Below are 21,383 nucleotides of genomic sequence, written 5' to 3' on the forward strand. Positions count from 1 at the left end.
GTGATGGCCACACTAAAGAAAACTAACAATATCAAGTGCTGGCAAGGATGGAGATCAGCTAGTACTCTCATACACAGAGGGTAGGAATGCAAAATGCCCAGCTACTTTACAGAAGAAGCTGGTGGTCTCTCATGCAGTTAAATTGCGCTATGATTGGACTGAGCAACCCCACTCCTACATGTGTATGTGAGAGAAATAAAAGCTTATGTCCACACAAAAACCTGTACACAAATGTCTCCAGCAGCTTTATTCATAACAGACAAAGACTTGAAACAACCCAGATGTCCCTCCAGTGGGAAATTAACAAGCAAAAGGTGGGGTAGTCACACAACAGAATATTACTCAGCAATGGAAAGGAACAAACTACTGCCACTGATTACCAATGGGCATGGTAATTATTTTGGACTGGATCTCTTCTATATCTTGATTACGAAGGTGGTTACATGTGTTTGTTAAAACTCACAGAACTAAACTGAATTTTACTGCCTAGACCTCATTTAAGCACACACTCACATCATCCCCACCCTCAAACACAGAGCAAAAAAGTACTCATTAAAGAAGACAACCTCTCAGACAGAAAAAGTGACCACGCATGCAGATGCTGGGATGCCCACCCACTGAAAGGGATGTGGGGTCACTGACCTCAGACTGTAAATCATGATTTAGTATAATGAAATCTGGTTGTAATTCTGGGTTCAGACTCTCATTCCAAGCTCTCACAACCTACCCTGGGGATTTCTTACAAGATGGGAAAAAGGCATCCTAGGTCAGGGAGGTCACATCTTATGCAGCTTGTGCCACGTACAGATCACTGTGGGCACGCAGCCAACTCCATCTCCCAAGCATGTGTGTCTGAAGCTTAAACTCTTACACAGTCACTGCTTTCAAGCTGGGCTAGGGAACGTGTCTTAAGTGAGAAAGTGTTCTGAAAGATGTAGAAAAACAAAGCCTTCAATTTGGCCAATTCTTCCCCTCTTCCACTATCTTCCTCATACCCTGGAAGATGGAACTGGGAGTTTGGACTTATCATTTTATAGGTTTGCTAGATGGTGAATGGTCCTCTTTCCCAGGGCCCTTATTAATACCTTGCACTTGCATTATTTCCAGTAACTTAGAAAGCTTGTTCATGGACATGTTTGCCTGTGAGCTGTGCTGAGCGGGCAGTATCAGCCTGAATGTGTCTGGTCTTTGTCTCCATTTCCTAGCACAGAACTTCAGAAACACTTGGAATTTCCTCAGTGATGGGTGCCTTTGTTATGCTAACGAGGCAACTCATGCTGGGCCCCTGGACAGCTTCAGGATGCCAAGTGGCCACCAAAAAGACCAATTCTGTGATTAGAGGGTAGGAACTGGATGACCTCTGAGAGAGAAGCTGCGCTGGAGATTGTGTTCAATCTGCCTACATAATGAAACCCCAACAAAATCTCTGGACACTGAGACTCGGTGGAGCTTCCTGGGTGGAGAACACACTGATGAGCCTGGAAGCCATAAGCAGAGGCACAGAAATGGTGTGCACCCTTTATCATAAAACTCTGAGAGTAAATAGAGTACTTTTTGGAATTCCGTGAGTCACTGTAGTGAATTATTTAATCTAAGTGGTGTTGTAGAAACTCCCAAATAATAATAATAATAATAATAATAATAATAATTAGTTTTATTTTCTCCTATTTTCAAGCTAACAGGTTCTAGAAACACCCAAATTTGTAGCTGGCTGACAAGAAGTGCAGGTGGCCTGGGGGCCCCACTAGAAGCTGGCATCTAAAGAAGTCAGGGCAGTCTTGAGGAGGTCTGAGCCTTTAACCTGTGGGAGCTGATGTGACCTCCAAGGTTAGCATCAGAAGTGTACACCCAGTTTGGGGTGAAATGGAACATACCCTCTGGTGAAAGTTAGAAAACCCAAGCCCAAGCCTGTACTTGGCTGGAAGGAATGCTTGCAGCCTAAAGAAGGAATCCAGTAAATGCTGTCAGTGAGAAATTTGCATCTTTTTCACATGTTTAAAATGGAGAGTTTAAAGGCTTTAAAAAAAAAAGGCAGTAAAGAGCAGTGCTTAAGAGTAGGGGTTTGGAAGCAACAGACCCCAAGTCTGAGTATTGGCTCTGCCAGTTGCATAACCTTGAAAGCTGCTTGACTCTTTTATGTCTCAGTTTTCTCATCTCCAAAATAGGAACAACAAAACCTACTTCCAAGGGCTGAAATAAAATAATGCAGGATGAAATAAAATGATGTATGTAAAGGGCCTAATGCAGTTCCAGGTACACAGTTGGTACTTAATAAGTGGTAGCTCCTATCATGATTCCTACATTTGAGTATTTTTTCTTTAAGATCTGAGTTGAACTCTAGACAAAAAGGTTTGGCTGCATTTAAGTGACTTAGAGAGTTCAGACAGATGAGGTCAGTATTTATCCTTGGGTAAAATGAAGTGATTTACAGCCTGACCATTATTTTTTGTAAATTTTTTTATACCTTGTGAGGATCCAACTTGGTTTTGTCCACAGGAGTGGAGTCTTTAATCACTTCCACAAATTCTGCACCAAAACATTGACCGTAAAATGCCTAGGTAAGAAGAACCAATAGTTTATAAAGGTTATTTTAACACAAGGTCACTTTTTGTCTTCTTGGAAGTGAAATAAGTTTGGAACAAGTACAAGGTAGAATGATGCTCACTGATTATTGAGAGTCCCCTGAGCTAATGAGCAAAGTTCAGCATTTCCTGAGACAAAAATAAAAATGGCACTGTCAACTGGTATATGCTTCTTTATAAGATGTATGCTTGGCCTCTGATTCAACTAACATCATTATATTTCCTGAGGCATCTCCTGGGTTACCACACTCTGCTTCTTACCTTCTGTACCCTGGGAACTTGGGTACAGAAGGCCTCCCATATTGTGGCAAATCAGTGCACAAGAAGATAAAATATACACCTCTAATTCTAAGTAGCGGAAACAATATAGGGAACCAAGCGGCCTGGGGTCAATGGCTAGCTCTTTTCCTCATGTGCTAAACAACTTTGGGGCAACTCACCCAGCCACTCTGGGCAATGGCTTCTTTGAGTCAAGTAAGTATAAACCTTCCTGTCTTTTTTGGCATGGATGCAGAGTGTAAGAAGCCATTAGGCAACACAAATGTTTGAAGTTTTACACTCATAGGAGGGTACAAATTCAAAGCAATGAAAGCCTAAGGAGTGAATCTTTGGTTAACTGTGAGTAGTTCAAGGGACCCCAGTCCTGCTTGGTAATTGCAGATTCTTTGTAAACAAACTTCTGTTCATCCAAATCCCCAAAAGTGCTTGAGAAGATTTTTTTGGGGGAGCTACCTTTGACTGAGTTCTTAGTGTTTGATCCTTATAACCTGTGTTTCCTTTGTCCTGACCTTTCTCTAGGCTGTTTCTCTTTTTCTCCATGCTTTCAGCTTTGCCTCTAACAATATGCTGCAGTTTCCTGTCACATTATGTACCAAATGTCACTGGCAGGTTAGAGCTGGGCTGGCCACAGCCCATGGTATGGCTACTGCCGAGTAGCTCCATATCAGAATGACCCCAGATGGCATCCAGTGATACCTAAAGGATGGCCTCACTGTTTTCTAGGGCTGATTCAGTCATTTGGCCACATGACTTCAAAGTCAAGACGATAACCTTCATGCCGAAAAACTTTTACTCTCTCTCTACTAGTATAAACTACTAACATTTGGAAAGGCTGATAAGAAAGCAGGTGACCTTGATTGAATTTTGCACAGACTTGAAAATAAATATTCACCATATAAAATTACAAACTATGAAAAGTATACACAGAATCTTAGGGAAAAACTATCAAAATCTTACGTTACCTCATGATCTCACCTAATACCTTTCTACTTTGTCTTTTATAAATGCAAAGGGTAAAACTTTATGTAGAGATCAATGATGAATCCATAACTTTTTACTTATTTGTTTATTTTTGGTAATGACCCACTCAGACTTGTTTTTGTTAAGAGTACAAGGTCAAGCACACAGAATCACCTTTCTTACCTCTAGTCTGTGTGAGATCTCAGGAAGCTTGGTAATTGCGGGCTCTTTGTAAACAAATTCCTGTTCATCCAAATCCCCAAATTTGGATCCATAGAAACCAACTCGGAAGTAGGTTCCAAACATTCTCTTGTGATCCTGAGGAAAAATATAAAAGCCTCTCCTTAGTTATGAAACCCTGAGGAGCCATTGAGTTGTAAAGGGCAGGGGTCTTTCATGGTGTCACAAAGCATTTTACTCCTGTGGCTGATATAAACAGAAATTACTCCTTAAAAAAATCTAATGTTTATGTAATAAACTTCAGAAATAACAACAAAAGAAATCCCATGAAAGATTTCTGGGCCTTCCTTTAAGTAAATTTGAAAGTTTCTCATATTCTCTCGTTATAAAGCAACTCAAACTATATATTTTCACATTAGGAATTCTGGTCCTCTGTTGGAGGAATTCCAGCCCTTTTCTGTTTGACAGATGACAGCAAAAGCATTGTGCTAAAGGTAAATTACTCCCTAGAGAGGAAGGACAGCTAAGCATCTATAGGACAGGGTCATCTGCCGCCAGGTAACAGGACCTGCTAGCCAGGCTCCCCCCCGCTACCTTGTTGACAATGCTGTCAAAGGTCCTCTGCAGCTTGCTGTGAATCAAGGTCAGCTTCCGGAATTCTCGATGTTCTTCTAGGATGGGGATCACCAGCTTGTAGACCTCATTAACCGTCTCATATAAGCCTCCCTTGGAAAGAGGAGAAGAGCATCGGAGAGAATTTAATCCACTGGAAACTTAAGAAGAGCAACCAAAGGTCACTGTCTAAACAATATGCTGGAGAGTGAACCTATTATTGTATCACAGTATTTTACAGGGCAAGAGGGATATCTAAGCATTTTGGGGACAGTGCTGGCCTTCACACTGAACTAGACAGCTCTGTAAGTAGTCCTGTATGGTGATAAGTAGGGAGAAGAGCTTTCACGGGGAAAAAAAACAAAACACACTGGCTAGGTATAGTGGCTCATGCCTGTAATTCCAACACTTTGGGAGGCTGAGGCAGGAGGATCACTTGAACCCAGAAGTTTAGACCATCCTAGACAACATAGGGAGACCCCATCTACATAAAATTATGAAAATTAGCCAGGCAGGGTAGCATGCGCCTGTAGCCCCAGTTACTTAGGAGGCTGAGGTGGGAGGATGGCTTGAGCTCAGGAGGTCAAGGCTACAGTGAGCCAAAATGGCACCACTGCACTCCAGCCTGGGTGACAGGGCAAGGCCTTGCCTTAAAAAAAAAAAAAACAAAAAAACTCCCAAAGAATAGGTAGTATTAGAGTGAAAACAAAATGCCATTTTAGATTATATAAATGATTATAAAAAAAAAAAAAAAAAAAACAAAACAGGAGAGAAGTTTGGAAGCAGGGACTAATAGCGATTCAGAAAGGCTGTTTTAGTATATTTAGATTTCATCAGAGGTCCTCCTTTAGCCAGATGCTAAATGTATGAGTTAGCAGGATTCTAATTCATTTTCTGGAGTTTGAGGAGATATGAGAGTATATTAGACATTTTCTGAATCCTGAAAAGGAAAGCAGGAATAGAGAGAAGATAGTTAAAACAATAATTAAAATACATAAAATTGTAGAGAGGAAACTTGGAAGTAAAAAGTAGAAAATAAGGATTAGTATAGTACAGATGAAAACAAAATTGGATCAGCTAAATATAGTGAAGTATTGAATACTTTCTTGGCTTAAAATTTAAAAGAGGAGGGAGATTAATAAAATGAAAACAGGTCAGGCATGGTGCTCACACCTGTAGTTCCAGCACTTTGGGAGGCCAAGGTGGTCAGATCACTTGAAGCCAGGAGTTTGAGACCACCCTGGCCAACAGGGTAAAACCCTATCTCCACTAAAAATACAAAAAATTAGCCAAGTATGGGGTGCATGCCTGTAATCCCAGCTACTTGGGAGGCTGAGGCAGGAGGGTTTGTTGAACCCTGGAGGCAGAGGCCAGGATTGTACCACAGCACTCCAGCCTAGATGACAGAGCAAGACTCTGTCTCAAAAGAAAAAAAAGAAAAAGAAAAAAGAAAAGAAGACAGAGTTTCCTCTTTGCCTGAATCTCCATGACTTCATCTCTCTCTACATTTTTCCTAGTATATATACTAAGAGCGTTTAGGTCCAGATTAAGTTAACCAGAGGAGTCTCAGTGGTTTCTGTGCCCACATTTCTCTAAGCTGGTCCTGGTCTGTGATGATCCCGCAGACTGCACAGTGGCTAGGAGGGAAGACACTATATGCTTATTCCTTCTCTCTTCTCCCAGTGGTTCCTCCCCAGTTTTTTTCTCTCTGAGAGGAAAAATGAAGGAATGAGAACATGCCTCATCATTTATTGTGTAACCCTGGGCAAGCCATTTCATCTCTCTGTGGCTTAGTTCCACCCCTATTAAATGGAAATAACACTGTGAAACTGCTGCCCAGCCAATAAGCATGCAGTGAAGGCCAGATCAGCGCTGTGATGAAAGGATGTCTCAGCTCCCTTAGGGAGCTCGTGCAATTTGCATACATCCAAGTCCTCCCCAGGCCCATCCCCTGCCCTGCACACCCTGGCATGTGTCCTCAGGAAGTGGGGCTGACTGCTCCAATAAGACCAGGTGTTTCCAGGACCCCAAGTCCAGCTGGAGTGAGGGAGGCCAGGCCCCAGGATGCCCTCTGGGCACTGACCGTGCTGAAGAGCTCTGATGCCTGCTCCAGGAGGCCCACCAGGCCGCTCTCGGTGAAATATTGGCCTACACACACTCCATCCTCGTCAGGCGACAGCGTGTCATCAGAGACCACAGACTCCTCCAGCACATTGGAAGAAATATTCTGAAAGAGACCACAGTATAAGCCTGGAGAACAGGGTGACCAGACTGGTAAGAGACCATAGGAACCCAGACTGGGGGAATGAGGAAGCTGGTATTTAGATCTTTACCAAGGCTGTGATTAAACTAGGTCTGCGGTTCTACCCCGGGAGTATCTGTCTGCCATTCATTTAGAAGGGGCGCACTGAGCGACTGGTCTTCAAACCTCACGTTTTTCTTTTTAATCATTAGGAGATTTTGCATAGAGGATACTCACCTCAATGTTACAACAGCTGAGTTACTTTAGTGAAACAACCCTAAGGGACATATGGCTGGTGTCTTGGTTTTCAAAAGGCAAAGGTCAATTAACATTAACTAGACTCCCTGCTTCACCAACTGAGTGAACTCTGGCTTCCAGTGCTGTTTTTCTGAAGAACTTTGCCATGTGTAGTTGACTTTCAGATAAACAGCCATGATACATGACAACAGCAAGTGAGGCTGTCTTCATTAGGGAAGTTTTCATGGCATTGCAGCAGTTACTGTGTTATTTTTCCCTGAAGATTTTGTTCACATGCATTTTTTCCTTTACATAAACCATTGAGTTTAAAGCCTCTAGCCAAGCATGCAGAGACCATGGTTAGGGTAAACCAAATGAGAAACCCAAGATATAAAATTTAGAGAGGTACTCACTTTTAGAGCCATGGAGGTACTGATCTTGTACCTGCTTGACCCTGACAGAGAGTGCCTCCTCACCCTAGCACTGGGTCTGGCAGTGAATATGTGACAGGTCAAGAGTCATTTTCTTTTTAGCTCACAGCTATGGAAGAAATGCATATGGAAAATTAAAGAAATGGGAAACCTTCCCAGCCTAGGGATTATAAACAGGTGGCACACATGCTACTCCTTCCTATTGCTGTAATCATGGCAGGCATAACTAATCAACTGTAGCACTCTTACTCCAGAGCTTGGAAATAGTCTCAAAATTCTTCAGTATAGTGCTCCAGTCAGCCACTACTAACTGATCAGAGTTGGCTTGTAAACTAAAAGCTGTCTGCCTTCTGGCCTGTTTAACAAGATCAAGTGAATCAACCTTAGCAATCAATGAGGACACAGTTGTCGTAGATAGCCCTATCCCTTCACACACAATACTGTAATGTAGTTTTAGGAATATAGGAGGAGGCACTCTAAGCCTTTTGTGGCCAGCCTTTCTTCCAAGCCTGGCCTATGTATTATGATGTTTCTGTGAACTGGAGATAACAGAAGGTCCAGGAAATTCAGTTGAAAGCATTTAAAACCCAGGATATGAATGCTATTAGAATTGCATGCAATTTTCCACATGAGAGGAACAGATTTGAAGCTATGTAGCTTCATTAGCTGTAGTCAGAGGAAAAGGATTCTACAGACTTTCTTGGCTTCAGAATCAGGGAGGTACAAGTAACAGCAGTATCTAAGAACGTGTCCATATCTACAGCTGTGAAATTCTGTGTACTCTGGGACACAGGATTTCAGTGATCTCAGTTTCTTGGAATTCAGTGACCTCAAAGTTAGTTTTCTTTGCACAGATTTATTTATCTCTAGTTTGTAAATCTTTTCCAAAAGCTCAATTTCATTGGAGCAGAACAAGGTTGAAAATCAAAGCAAAAAGCATTTGCAAAATCAACACTGGATAGCTGTTGTTAATGCTGTCTAGAATTCTTCTTCTATAAAGTAAAGCATCCTGATTTCAGGGAAGAAATCACCCACAATTCCAGGTGTGGACCTGTGCTCTGGCTCAGCCAATCAGAGCACTCCATTTCTCTGGCCATTATGGCTGGTTCAGGGATGAGCACATGACCCAATCAGGATCAATAAGATGCACTAAGGCTTTCTCTGCAACTGCTAGAAAGGAGACATCTCTCTTCTCTCCTAGACTTGAACCTAGAGATGTAAACCCAAACTGTGGTGTGGGAAGCCTGTGAAGAATGAAGCTGACACGAAAGATGGCAGAGATGAAAAGTGGTGATGACACTGAGCTCTGCTGACATTGTTTGTGCCCCTAGGTCCAGTATGGCAGGTGCTACTCCAGGCTCACATCGCTTATACAGGCTGACAAATTCCATTTTTACCTTCTGTCAGTCTGGGTTGGGTGTTCTTTCACTTGCCAGCTACATTTCCAAATTGATTTGGTATGTCCCATTTGAGAGAAAAGGAATTCACTCATACACATTAATGTAATTTGGCTTCTCTTCTGTAGCTGAGAACACCTAACTCAATGTGTTCTGTACATCATGAAGGCTTCACACTGCAGTTTCTTCTGCCTTCCTTTTCTCCTTCTTCATCCTTCCCTGACCCTCAGGGCCTGGACCATAAATGCTCACAACATCTTGTGCCTCTTTATAACAGTATTTCTCATTATTATAACTAAATAAAGAATGGGATAATTAGTTATATGGTATCTCTCTGGTTACAATGTAACATTCATGAGGACAGGATAAGGATCCAATAAATATTCTCTAAAAGAAGGAATCAATGAGTAAAGATATGTGAACAGATAGAGCTGTATCCCCATGTTGGGATAATGTAATATTTCTGTTGATTGTACAATAATGATTCTGTCTCACTTTGGCATGTCATTCTTAGCAAATCAGTTGAATTCTAGGTAAAATTAGGACAGTAAGGCTTACTAAATATAAAAGTCAATAACGAAATGTAGTTGATATTTAAGTAATAAATGTTAAATAAAATGTAGTCAGCCGGGCGCGGTGGCTCAAGCCTGTAATCCCAGCACTTTGGGAGGCCGAGGCGGGTGGATCGCTAGGTCAAGAGATGGAGACCATCCTGGTCAACACGGTGAAACCCCGTCTCTACTAAAAATACAAAAAATTAGCTGGGCATGGTGGTGTGTGCCTGTAATCCCAGCTACTCAGGAGGCTGAGGCAGGAGAATTGCCTGAACCCGGGAGGCAGAGGTTGCGGTGAGCCGAGATCGCGCCATTGCACTCCAGCCTGGGTAACAAGAGCGAAACTCCGTCCCAAAAAAACAAATAAATAAAAATAAAAATAAATAAATAAATAAAAATAATAAATAAAAATTAAAAAAATGTAGTCACAGGAAAAAGGCATAAAAGAATTATAAAATAGTAAATGAAACAATATTAAGTGCTAAACCGAATTGAAGGAGTAGTACTATAATATTTATTCTTGATAATATCTAACAGCCAAAATAAATTTGAGAAAAGCAGATATATCTAAAATAACTTTTATAACTTTCTTGTATACTTTTAAGTGATTTAAAATCAGGTATTAGTTTTATGGTTTTGGATGAGATTTTATAACAAACATTTCTGAATTAAGAAGAAAATTCATTTTCCAAGCATGAAATCACAGAATAACTATTTTTGTTCTTGAGAACCATAAGAAAGGAGGAGCTATTCATAGGAGGCAAAACCCAGCTTTGCAGTGTTCTGGGAAACCAGAAGCTCCTGGCTCCACCAGCCTTGTTTCGGTGACTTATTCTCTAAGCCCGGGAAAGCTACTTTGAATTGTTCTTTCTTTCTGGTTCATACAACATCACAAAATTGTGTTGAAGAACAATAATGAGAACAAAGCTTTTCATAAAGTCAGTCATGTAAACTCAAACAAGAATAATACAAACCCTTGTAAATGACTTCGTGAGTCTGGCTTGAAAAACACTCTATTACTGTAGCTATATTGTTCATGGTTTCAGGGATGGGCATCTCCAAAAATTATGTCTCTTGCAAAAGAAGTACCCAACATTATGTTTTTTCCTCTCTCTCTAAAGCCTGTATTAAACCATTCAATAAGAACACTGTAAATGGCCACTGAGCATCCTCATCTGAGCCAGCTTTTAGGTCTGGCAGACAATTTCTCTTTGCCAAGTGGGGGTAATTTTCAGCTTATCCTAAGAAGGGACTGATTCAGCCTTTTGTTTCCCTTCTCAGGTGAGTTTGATTTTTTCTTGATTTTGGATTGGAGAGTGGGCCCCTACAAAGTCAGAGAGCGGAATCAAATGAATGGGCCAGGAGGGAAACAATTTATCCAATGTTTTCCAAACTTTCACAGATGTCAGTATACTATGTCAACTACATGTCATTGAAAAAGAGTTTAAATGACCTTAGAAAAATTGCTCTCTCAGTTCTCCCATCTGTAAAGTGGGAGTATAATGCCTTCCCTATCTACCTGCTTCACAGCTTTATGGGGAAGTTCAAATGAAGCCATGCATGTGAAAGTGTCTGCAAATGTCTCCTAAAGTGCTACTGACTCTAGGTGCCATTATTGTAAACAACAATTAAAAAGACAAAAACCAACAATGATGGAAAAGCAATTAGAAGAGGCAAATATAATGTATGAACTTGGGATTTTTCAACCTTAGCATTACAGACATTTGGGTCCAGATAATTCTTTCTCGAGGGAGCTCTCTTACAGCGAACGTTTACCAGCATCCCTCACTTCTACCAGTCAGATGCCAGAAGCACCTACCCACCCACCCCCATTGTGATAACCAAAAATGTATCTTGACATTGCCAAATGTCCTGGGGCTGGGGGACAAAATTGCCCAGGTGAGAACCACTGCTCTAAGGGAAAAGCTGCACACACCCCACCTGGAAGCTGACACTGCCCACGGGCAGGTAGCTGTGGTCCTCCAGCATGCTCAGATACTCAGCCACTAAGGCAGCGGCGTGCACCAGGCACATGGCGGCCTCCGTGTAGCACTTCCTCTTGGTGTGTTTCTCTGCCATGTTCTGGAGCCAGGTCAGCCGCAGATCAGGAGATGCCTGGTAACTCTTGGCAATTCTGAAGACAGATTGAAAAGTAGTTTCGAGGACAATGGGTTAATGACACTGTTCTACTGTGTGTGACCTTTTCTTTTTTTCTCCCCAAGAGTTCCCCGCACCCTTCCACCTGAGATTTCACCCTACATTTCCAGAAAATGAGAGAGAAAGAAACATATACTAGTCTCTTGATTTTTATTCCATGTTTAAGGTGTGCTGACCTCCAAGAAATAGTACTTAGTAAAAGCCTTACGGGAAAAAAAATACCTGATAACATGATGTTTATTTTAATAGCTCTCAGGCAATTCTCTGCCTTTTCTTTTGTTTCTCTCAAAATAAAACAGAAGACAAAAGTACTGCCCTTGTATAATGGTGCATCAGAACAATTTTACCTCTGTAAGTAATTTCTCCCGGACTGGAAGACCAAGTTTTAAACTACAGTATAAAAAATGATTTCTAAAGTAAAACTATATGTGTATGTCTGAATATAATTGGAAGAGAACCATATAGAAAATAATTCCTATAACAGTTGATTATTCTTTTCTCTGATTCCGTGGTAAGTAGAAGATAGTGTTATTAAATAATGTGTCACTTTAAATTAGGGAATCCCTCTGAAAATTTACATATGAATGAACCTACTCTGAATGTTTAATTTCTACATATTATTCGAATGTCGTACAAATCACTATATCCATGTTACCTGTGAGCATTACATCGGTAAGAACTCCACAGTGACAAATCTTCAACCCCAAAGTGATGCCCCTTGGGTTTCAGGAAAGCTTACCTATACATGAGATCCATAAGCATCTCAGGATCTTCCTGAAATTCCCTCATTTTCACCGTGTCATATAAGATGCTATTCAGATTACAGAGAAGTTCCTCCACCTGCAAAAAGTGTAAGCCTTGAAATAATCTTGGCTTTGTAGTCCCAGGTGAAGAGTTAGGATTACAATGAAACTGCAAGGGGAAGCCATGGGAAGGCTTAGAGCAGAGGGCAGCAGAGACTAGGGGTGGCAGAGTCATCTAGACCTGACTCTGTGGTTTTCATCTTCCCCAGCCCAGGTGCTTCTAAGGTCTGGATATGTGTTGGCCCTGGAGATCCATAAATCTGCCTGAATCCTCATGCTATGTCTTCTCCAATGTTTTTTGTTTAAATTAGTTTCAACCAGTTTCAGGTATTTGTAAACTGAAAAGTTCTCAACTGTACTCTGGAATATCAGGGCTTTTCATACCAAGTAGGAAGCAGCTTAGGACCTCAGCTTGAGTTCCATGTCTCAGAAGCCTCTTGGGTCTTCCCAGGGCTTCAGAGATTTTAGAACCTCTTGTAATCATTTGTTCTTAATTACAAAAGCCGACAGTGGAGGGACAGGGGAGCCTGCAGTACAAAAAGGATGACAGACTATGTTTTGATCTGTAGCCCCTGGCAGATGACTCAGCCACAGAATGTTGTCTTATCCCCTCTCCCCTCTGCCAGCTTGCCAGAGCTCCTAAAATTTCTACCACTAGCGTCATTTCATTGGGTGAAGGCACTGAAGACCATTATTAAACTGTTCATATTTTGATTGGTCTTGTTGGTGAATATCTCTCCATAAATGATGAAATTAAAGGAGTATGGTCAAGATGAAATGAGAGAGGAAGGATTTGAGGTAGAGGAGAGGAAAAAGGTTCTGAGAATGAGGATGCAACATTGCTTGAGAGGGCAAGAGAGACTTTAGAAATAGGGTTCTCAGACTAAGGGAAAAAAAGAAAACATTCATTCATTCATTCTCACTTAATTAAGGCCCTACTATAGAGCAGGAGTTAAAAGATAAAAGGGACAGGCTAGAGTTCCATGGTCATTGTAATGGACATGGAAGAGATTATTGTCCTTACAAGTTTCCTTAGGACAACCTTGTTTACAAGCTCTCTCGAACTTGGCCCTTCCTTACCCCTTACTAGACAAGCTGGTCCCTTTACCGTCCCTTCAGACAGAAATAATTCATTCTCTCAGCTACTTACAATTTCCCCCTCACTTGCCCCCTGCCTAGCTGAACCCTATGTTAGCCTTTTAATCTTGTCCCTCCCTACAGGCGTTCCTGGCCACCAGATTGTTTATTAATCATATCCTCTCTTCCTCTAACATTACATAGCATTTAGTTCCTTACCACACAGTTTTCACTTATGTATCACTTATCTTGTGCTGACTCCTAATTGTTTTGAGACTGAGCCCTCCAAATAGACTGCTAGCATCTTGAATTTGGGGACAGCAGTGGACATATTTCTTTTTAACCTCTCAGAGCACGGAGAGCACATGCATATTGGACAATAAATGCTTGCAAATGTTATGTGAGTATGTTTCTACATAAATTGCATCTATATGTACATACATACATACATACATAATAGTTGGCAGATCTCAAACTCATGTATGAGACATGTATGTGCTTCGGTGTACCTGGGTGGGAAAAGGAGTCATCTGCATGGCCGTGTCCTCTTCTAAATAGGCCAAAATTGTCCTCAAGGATCTTCTCAGGTGCTCTTCATTAAAGTCTGGTGCTCTGCCCACCAAAAATGCCAGCGACATGGTTACTTGCATCTTTACTCTTGCAAAGTTCTATATCAGTGAAAAAAAAAAAGAAATGATTAAGAAGCACTCAGCAGTAGGTAACTGAAGGCAGCATGACCAGACACAAATAACTCGTCAATGTTTCCTTTACCCCTGTCTTAATCATTTCCCCTTCTCTCAATGAAACAGGAACTACACTTATTGCACAAGATTTATATTGTTGTTTAAATAGTTTAAATGGACAGTGCTCTCACATAAGTCTGTCAGGCTCCCTTTAAATTTTCATTGAGGACTGTGCTGCCTTGGTGCTGCAAGCTGGAAGAGTCTTAGAAAGTTAGGTCTAAGGATACGGATATCCTTTTGTGCCAAGTCTCTTCTTGGGACTTTATTTAAACTTTATTTAAAGAAAGGGACTTTCAGCTTGGCCTCCCAGCACTTTGGGAGGCCAAGGAGGGTGGATCACTTGAGGTCAGGAGTTCGAGACCAGCCTGGCCAACATGGCAAAACCCCATCTCTAATAAAAATATAAAAATTAACGGATGTGGTGGTGTAAGCCTGCAATTCCAGCTACTCAGGAGGCTAAGGCAGAAGAATCACTTGAACCAGTCGGCAGAGGTTGCGGTGGGCTGAGATCACGCCATTGCATTCTAGCCATGGTGACAGAGCGAGACCCTATCTCTAAATAAATAAATAAGGGGACTTCTGCAGCCAGCATTTCTGAGATTTTGAACTCTGGGTTAGCTTTTTGATTCTTCTTCCTTTACGGGTCTATGAAGAAATATGGCTATCTCAAGGGGCCCTGAGGAATGTCCTAAAGGCTTTTAAATAATCATCCTTAATGTATTCAGAGGAGGTTGACTTTCTTCCATGGGCCAATTTATTTTTTAATATCACTTGAGCATACTCATTAACATAGCCACAAATGGAAATGCCAAAGAACATATCAAAATCTAAAGCAAACTTGACTGTTCTATAATAAAGCTGATCTCTAAAGTCTTTGTAGCTTTGAATAAAACTCAAGTCTTGGCTAAGCTTGATGGCTCATGCCTATAATCTCAGTACTTCCGGGGGCTGAGGAGGGAAGATCACTTAAGCTCAGGTGTCTGAGACCAGCCTGGGCACACAGCAAGACCCTGTCTCAACAAAAATGCAAAAAAAGTTAGCTGGGTAAGGTGGCTTGTGACTGTAATCCCAGTTATTACACAGGACGCTCATGTTGGAGGATCACTTGAGCCCAGGAGTTGAAGGCTGCAGTGAGCTATGATTGTGCCACCACACTCCAACCTGGGTGACAGAGCAAGACCCTGTCTCAATAAATAAATAAATAAATAAAATATTAAAATAAAACTCAGGTTAGATGACACTGATCATTTAAAACTCTCTTCCATAGGTCATTCTGGCACTAGCTAGTCAGAATTTAGAAACAGGAAACACTCTTCTGAATTCTAACCTGTCTATTGTATTTTTTTCCCTACAGATGATAACTTCTAATCTAAAATATTCTTCCATTTCTTCTTTTTTTTTTTTTTTTTGAGACAGGGTCTCAGGCTGGAATACAGTAGCACAATTGTGGCTCACTGCAACCTCTGCCTCTGGGCTTCAAGTGCTTCTGGGGCCCCAGCCTCCTGAGTAGCTAAGATTACAGGTGTGTGCCACCATGCCTCGCTAATTTTTTGTATTGTAGGGTTGGGAGTTTCACCATATTGGCCAGGCTAGTCTTGAATTCCTGGCCTCATGTGGTCTGCCTGACTTGGTCTCCAAAAGTGCTGGGATTACAGACGTGAGCCACTGCACTTGGTTATTTTATTATTATTTTGAGATGGAGTCTTACTCTGTTGCCCAGGCTGGAGTGCAATGACACAATCTTGGCTCACTGCAACATCTGCCTCCCAGCTTCAGGCGATTCTCCTGCTTCAGCCTCCCAGGTAGCAGGGATTACAGGCATGCGCCAACACACCTGGCTATTTTTGTATTTTTAGCAGAGATGGGGGTTTCACCATGTTGACCATAGCTAGTCTTGAACTCCTGACCTCAAGTGATCCACCCACCTCGGCCTCTCAAAGTGCTGGGATTACAGGTATGAGCCACTGCGCCTGGCCTCTGGCTGTCTATTTTAGAAACATACTGATAAGGGACCACTGCATTTATCTGATGAATTCACTTTTAGATGCAAATTAAAATGGAAGCTGCTATCTACCTATTGCTATACTCCATTGTTTCACTCTCACAGGACAGATTACTGTGTAATACTGCAAAATTTCCTTATTTTTTTTTTTTTTTTTCCTCAGCTGATGCTATGCATTAACTTTCTCTCCCAATTCCAGGTCACTCAGCTTGTTCGAACTCTTACACTGGTGGCTCCAAAACTGAACCTCATGAGGAGGTAAAGCGTGGCGCAGGCTTGGGTCCGGGTGACATCCATGCTGCTGCTGCAGTGGTGCAGGACTTGGTGACACAGGTTGGCACACTGTTCCACCTCCTCTTCAAAGAGTAAGTCTCCAAACTAGGAGAGACACAAGGGGCCATTAGGTATCACTTGGCACTTTGATATAATTTCTGAACCGTTGAAATATGCAAATGTCCATTTGGACAAGCAAAAGCCTAGAAGAATTAATGCATTACTCCAAAAAGATAATGAGCTATGAGAGTTAGAAGACAGATTTAAGCAATGGAGGATACTTGGGATTTAATTATGAACTGCCCAGCTAAGGTCAGGGCTGTGGTGTTAACTGCACTGTGAGCCAGGTCGCATTCACTGGTGTAATCACAACTATAAAGGAATTAAACCTGAGTTTCCTGGGTTCCCAAGATATTACTAGTGACTTAAAAAGAGAAAATGGTCCTGCTAAGGATGAGCAGCAGGATTTTACTTTCTAAATTTAAAAGATCCCATGTAGAAGGCACCAACTAAGATCTTCAATAATGGGAAAAACAGGCCGGGCACGGTGGCTCATGCCTGTAATTCTAGCACTTTGGGAGGCTGAGGTGGCAGATCACTTGAGGTCAGGTGTTCGAGACTAGCCTGACCAACAGAGTGAAACCCTGTCTCTACTAAAAATACAAAAATTAGCTGGCCATGGTGGCACACAAATGTAATCCCAGCTACTCAGGAGGCTGAGGCACGAGAATTGCTTGAACCCGGGAGGCAGAGGCTACCACCAACTGAGATGGCATCACTGCACTCCATCCTGGGTGACAGAGTGAGACTCAGTTTCAAACAAGAAAAATAAAGACATAAATAAAAAATAAAAAGAAAAATAATCTGCATGTTACCCCAGGATAATCCTCATTCCTCAGGCTATGACAAATTCATTTCTAACCTTCCCAGCATTTTATGGCATGACATTTTGTAAGACTAATGGGAGTCACACAGAGGATTTAATCTCACTCAGAGGAGGTATTACAGAGAAAGAGTGAAATTGCTAAGTCACTCAGTCGATCTCTTCTCTCATGTCATAGACCTTCAGTGAGTGACCATTTCAAACTTCTAGAGTTAGGTCCACGTTTCAAGTATGGGAGCCCCTGCTTTTCCTCTGCATGGTGGCTTCCCACAGAATCAGCACATCTACTTTCTTCCTAGAAAGACTTAAGACCTTTACTGTGAGGCCACTTATTATGCTCTGTGAGGCTGGATTCACCTGAAGAGAGAAGTGTGAAGCTAGATGAGAATTTTACTCTTAATTAAGAGGAAGAAAACAAGCATCCCATGTTTACCTTGGCAATGAGGGCGCGGAGTGTTGCATAGCAGTGAGTCAGGTAGGTGGTACTCTGATCGTAGTTCAGAGAACGCACCAGCACTCTCAAAACACCTCCCAGCAGGCTGTCTTTACAGTCCAGAGCCGAGCTTGCCTGGGGGAATGGAAGAACAGCATCATTGAATCCCTGCACTGTGCCAATGTTCCTGACAATTAGCTCAGTAGTGCTGATGTTCCATCTCCAGGGGTGAGTTTTAAGAGTTTGGTGAGCCACCACGGGCATCATCCATTAACCATGGGAACTGAAGACCTATTGCCAAATGGCTTTATTTCAATGCTTCCAATTAGTTTGGGATTTATTCTGGGTTCCTAAACGAAGGTAGAAGGCCCATCTCCCTCATCCTGGGTCACATCTTTTGGAAAGTTCTTTCTTTGTCTATGAGACATAGCTTTCCCTATGGGATTCAAAACACAATTGCGGGCTTCCCAGTACAACCGGGCCTGCTTGGTGGCAGCAATGCTTCTAAATAGAAGCTTATTTATCAGCTACATCAAGACTAACAACACCAAGGATAATAACAAAAGTTTCAGCTTTTTTTGAAAACTGCAAATATATTTGAGGACGGGTGTAGACATTTGGCACCCAATCAATGTCGTGCTATATAAAGATATGGTGAATGTGATACCAGGCATTATCAAAGATTTCAAAGCCATCAAAAATATCACATACTTTGTGCTTATTTTTGTATGACAATTACTTTGATTTTAGACAATTTAAAAGTTAGAGAATTAAGATTCCACTGTGTTTCAACAATATTTCTTCTGGCCCTAAAAGCAATACTGGACCTACTGTAATGAATGAATGACTTCTCAACGGAAACATGTAAAAACTCATTTTTCAGGGAAATTAAAAACTCATTACCTAGACATCTTGGGAATTTGTGGAAATATTACATAGACGATAAAATGAGTTTGGTACGAAGTTCACAAAGCTATATTTTTCTACAGCAGGAATGGCAAATTCATGGTACAAATGACTTTCCTTAACCAATTTAAGTCCAAAGAAGACATCGTTTGTCACATTTCACACTCTTTTAACTTAGCCTCATCATAATCATAGCTCCCATATCAGACTTTGACCGTCATTCAACTGGAGTTGACCCATCAGAAAAGATCCTAGTTAACACTGCTGTTCTAGATACTAAACTATAAACCCAACATCCATATTATAAACTTGGTACATACTCACACAAATTTAACCAAGAAGGTCAGCCTGCCAAACACATAACCCTCTCTCCAAGTAAGCCCTAAGTCAAAGAAGCCAGAAGAATGTTTGGTATCTCTGGAATTTATAAGGTAGACACTATTGCAAAGAGTAAACTTCTCAGCTTCATTTTAAAAAGAAGATACTATGGGATCACACTGATGTCTTTCACAATTTTGCATAAAGAAGTCCTTATTCAATTCTAATAAACATATTCATGGGAGATAGATCAGATTGGGTGTTTGTTTTCCTCACCTGGATAATGTTTTCCTGCATATCCAGGATGATTAAATTTGCTTCTGTAGCCAGATTGCCACTGATCAAGGCTTCTTGATCTAACTCTGCCTTTGTTCTAAGAAACAACAAGAGGTCAAATTAAAGTGCATGTCAAATCTGGCCAGGTTCCGATGATGGCAATCTCTGCACTAAGGCATAAAGAAATCTCCAGAATAGTCAACCTTGAAATGAAAACAGAGCAACTAGCTCTGAGTAGCTAAAGTGCAGGTGCCTTCTGTGATTCATGTTTGTTGAAACGATTGTCTAGGTAACGTCTCTTGGTTATGCTCATCCCCATTATTATTAATAATGATGACAATTATAAAAATAACACTATGGGTAGAGAGGCTGTTATTAGTTGCTAGTAGCAATTAAGCTGTCCTATCAGATTGTTGCCTAAAGCCTCAGGGCCATGGCTGTGTTTCATGCATGAAAACCATTTCTAGATCTGAGTAAGGGGAAGTCCCTGTAACAAGAGTGAGAGAGTGAGACTGGATGTGATGTGAGCTTGGCAGTGATGCGGCTGGGTTAGGAATGGGTGGCGCTTCAGAGCCGGGTCAGGGGAGAGTCAGTCACCGAACTTCCCAAAGACCACCTTGAGGTTCCTCAGCTAAAGGCGTGAAGTCTTTTGTCCTTTTCCACTGGGAAGCAAGACTGTATTCCTGTAGAGCAGGTGATCTAATATCCTGCTGGACATTACTGGTCATTACTCACTAGGGAATGGGAAATTGCCTGGTGCTCGCTTCTCTATTAGGTTTCACTTTAAGGAATTAGAATATTTCTTTTGCTAGACCATCCATTCTCATGAAATCTAAGTGAAGCCGTAAAGGGATATTTTGTATCATCATCCAAACTTAGTTGCAAGGAAAGGTAGGTATGAAGAATTGACTTTACCAAGATGTGTCAGTGGCCAAGGTGTTACCATGGTGTTGGGGTATCATTATATCAGCTCAGATGTCTTGGACCAGGATTAGCATTTAGCTTTTCTTGAGCCCCCTTAACCTAATAATGCAGGTGCTTATATACCATTGAGGACTCAAAAATAAGTATATCTGTGTGTTTTACATGTTTTCGTGTTTAGGATAGGCTTCTGGTCCCAAGCTGCTTGACATTTTTTCCCATTCTCCAAGTGATAATATTTTTGTAAAATTAATAAAATCCAATTTTTTTTCTTAGAGACAGAGTCTTACTCCATCACCCAGGCTAGTGTGCAATGGCACCATCATAGCTCACTGAAGCCTTGAACTCCCGGGCTCAAGTGATCCTCCACTTGATACTCAGCCTCCTGAGTATCTGGGACCACATGCATGAGCCACCAAATTTTTATACTGTGATAAAGTACACATAATATAAAATTTACCTTCTTAACCTTACCATCCTTTTTAACTAATTGATTGCTAGTTTAGTTTTAAATTTAGAGCAATGCTGTCCAGTAGAAACAACGGGAACCACAAATGTCATTTTATATATTGTGGTAACCACATTAAAAAAACAAAAAACAAAAAACAGGCCAGGAGTGGTGGCTCACCCCTGTAATCCCAGCACTTTGGGAGGCCAAGGTGGGTGGATCACCTGAGGTCGAGAGTTTGAGACCAGCCTGACCAGACCAATATGGTGAAACCACGTCTCTACTAAAAATGTAAAATTAGCTGGGTGTGGTGGCACATGCCTTTAATCCCAGCTACTCAGGAAGCTGAGGCAGAACTGCTTGAATCCAGGAGGTGGAGGTTGTGGTGAGCCGAGATTGCGCCATTGCACTACAGCCTGGGCAACAAGAGCAAAACTCTGTTTCTAAACAAAACAGGTGAAATTATTTTAAATATATTTTGTTTAGCCTAAAAGATCAAAGACACTGTTTCCATGTAAGCAATATAAAAAGTCCTGTTGAAATATTTTACATTATTTGAACTAGCCATATTTGAAGCATTTAATATCCACATGTGGCTAAAGGCTACTGTATTGGACAGCACGGATCTAGAGTGTCCTAATTGTTTTTTTCCCAAATTTTTATATTGTG

General features: G+C 41.4%; 1 protein-coding gene across 1 annotated transcript in view; it reads right to left on the bottom strand.

The window, feature by feature from the left end:
* DOCK8 (dedicator of cytokinesis 8) overlaps window positions 1-21,383 on the bottom strand; it is a 246,736-nt gene that overhangs the window by 21,177 nt on the left and 204,176 nt on the right. Inside the window, exons 33-42 of the mRNA XM_017543412.2 lie at window positions 19,346-19,442; window positions 17,846-17,980; window positions 16,482-16,634; window positions 14,021-14,179; window positions 12,371-12,471; window positions 11,416-11,608; window positions 6,697-6,840; window positions 4,596-4,727; window positions 4,005-4,139; window positions 2,465-2,554 (exon numbers count right to left, since the gene is read on the bottom strand). Coding sequence (XP_017398901.1) covers window positions 2,465-2,554; window positions 4,005-4,139; window positions 4,596-4,727; window positions 6,697-6,840; window positions 11,416-11,608; window positions 12,371-12,471; window positions 14,021-14,179; window positions 16,482-16,634; window positions 17,846-17,980; window positions 19,346-19,442 — 1,339 coding nt within the window. The remainder of the gene's footprint in view (window positions 1-2,464; window positions 2,555-4,004; window positions 4,140-4,595; window positions 4,728-6,696; window positions 6,841-11,415; window positions 11,609-12,370; window positions 12,472-14,020; window positions 14,180-16,481; window positions 16,635-17,845; window positions 17,981-19,345; window positions 19,443-21,383) is intronic.

Source organism: Cebus imitator, unplaced genomic scaffold (genome assembly GCF_001604975.1).
Source record: "Cebus imitator isolate Cc_AM_T3 unplaced genomic scaffold, Cebus_imitator-1.0 Scaffold155, whole genome shotgun sequence".
Classification (NCBI taxonomy): Eukaryota; Metazoa; Chordata; class Mammalia; order Primates; family Cebidae; genus Cebus; species Cebus imitator.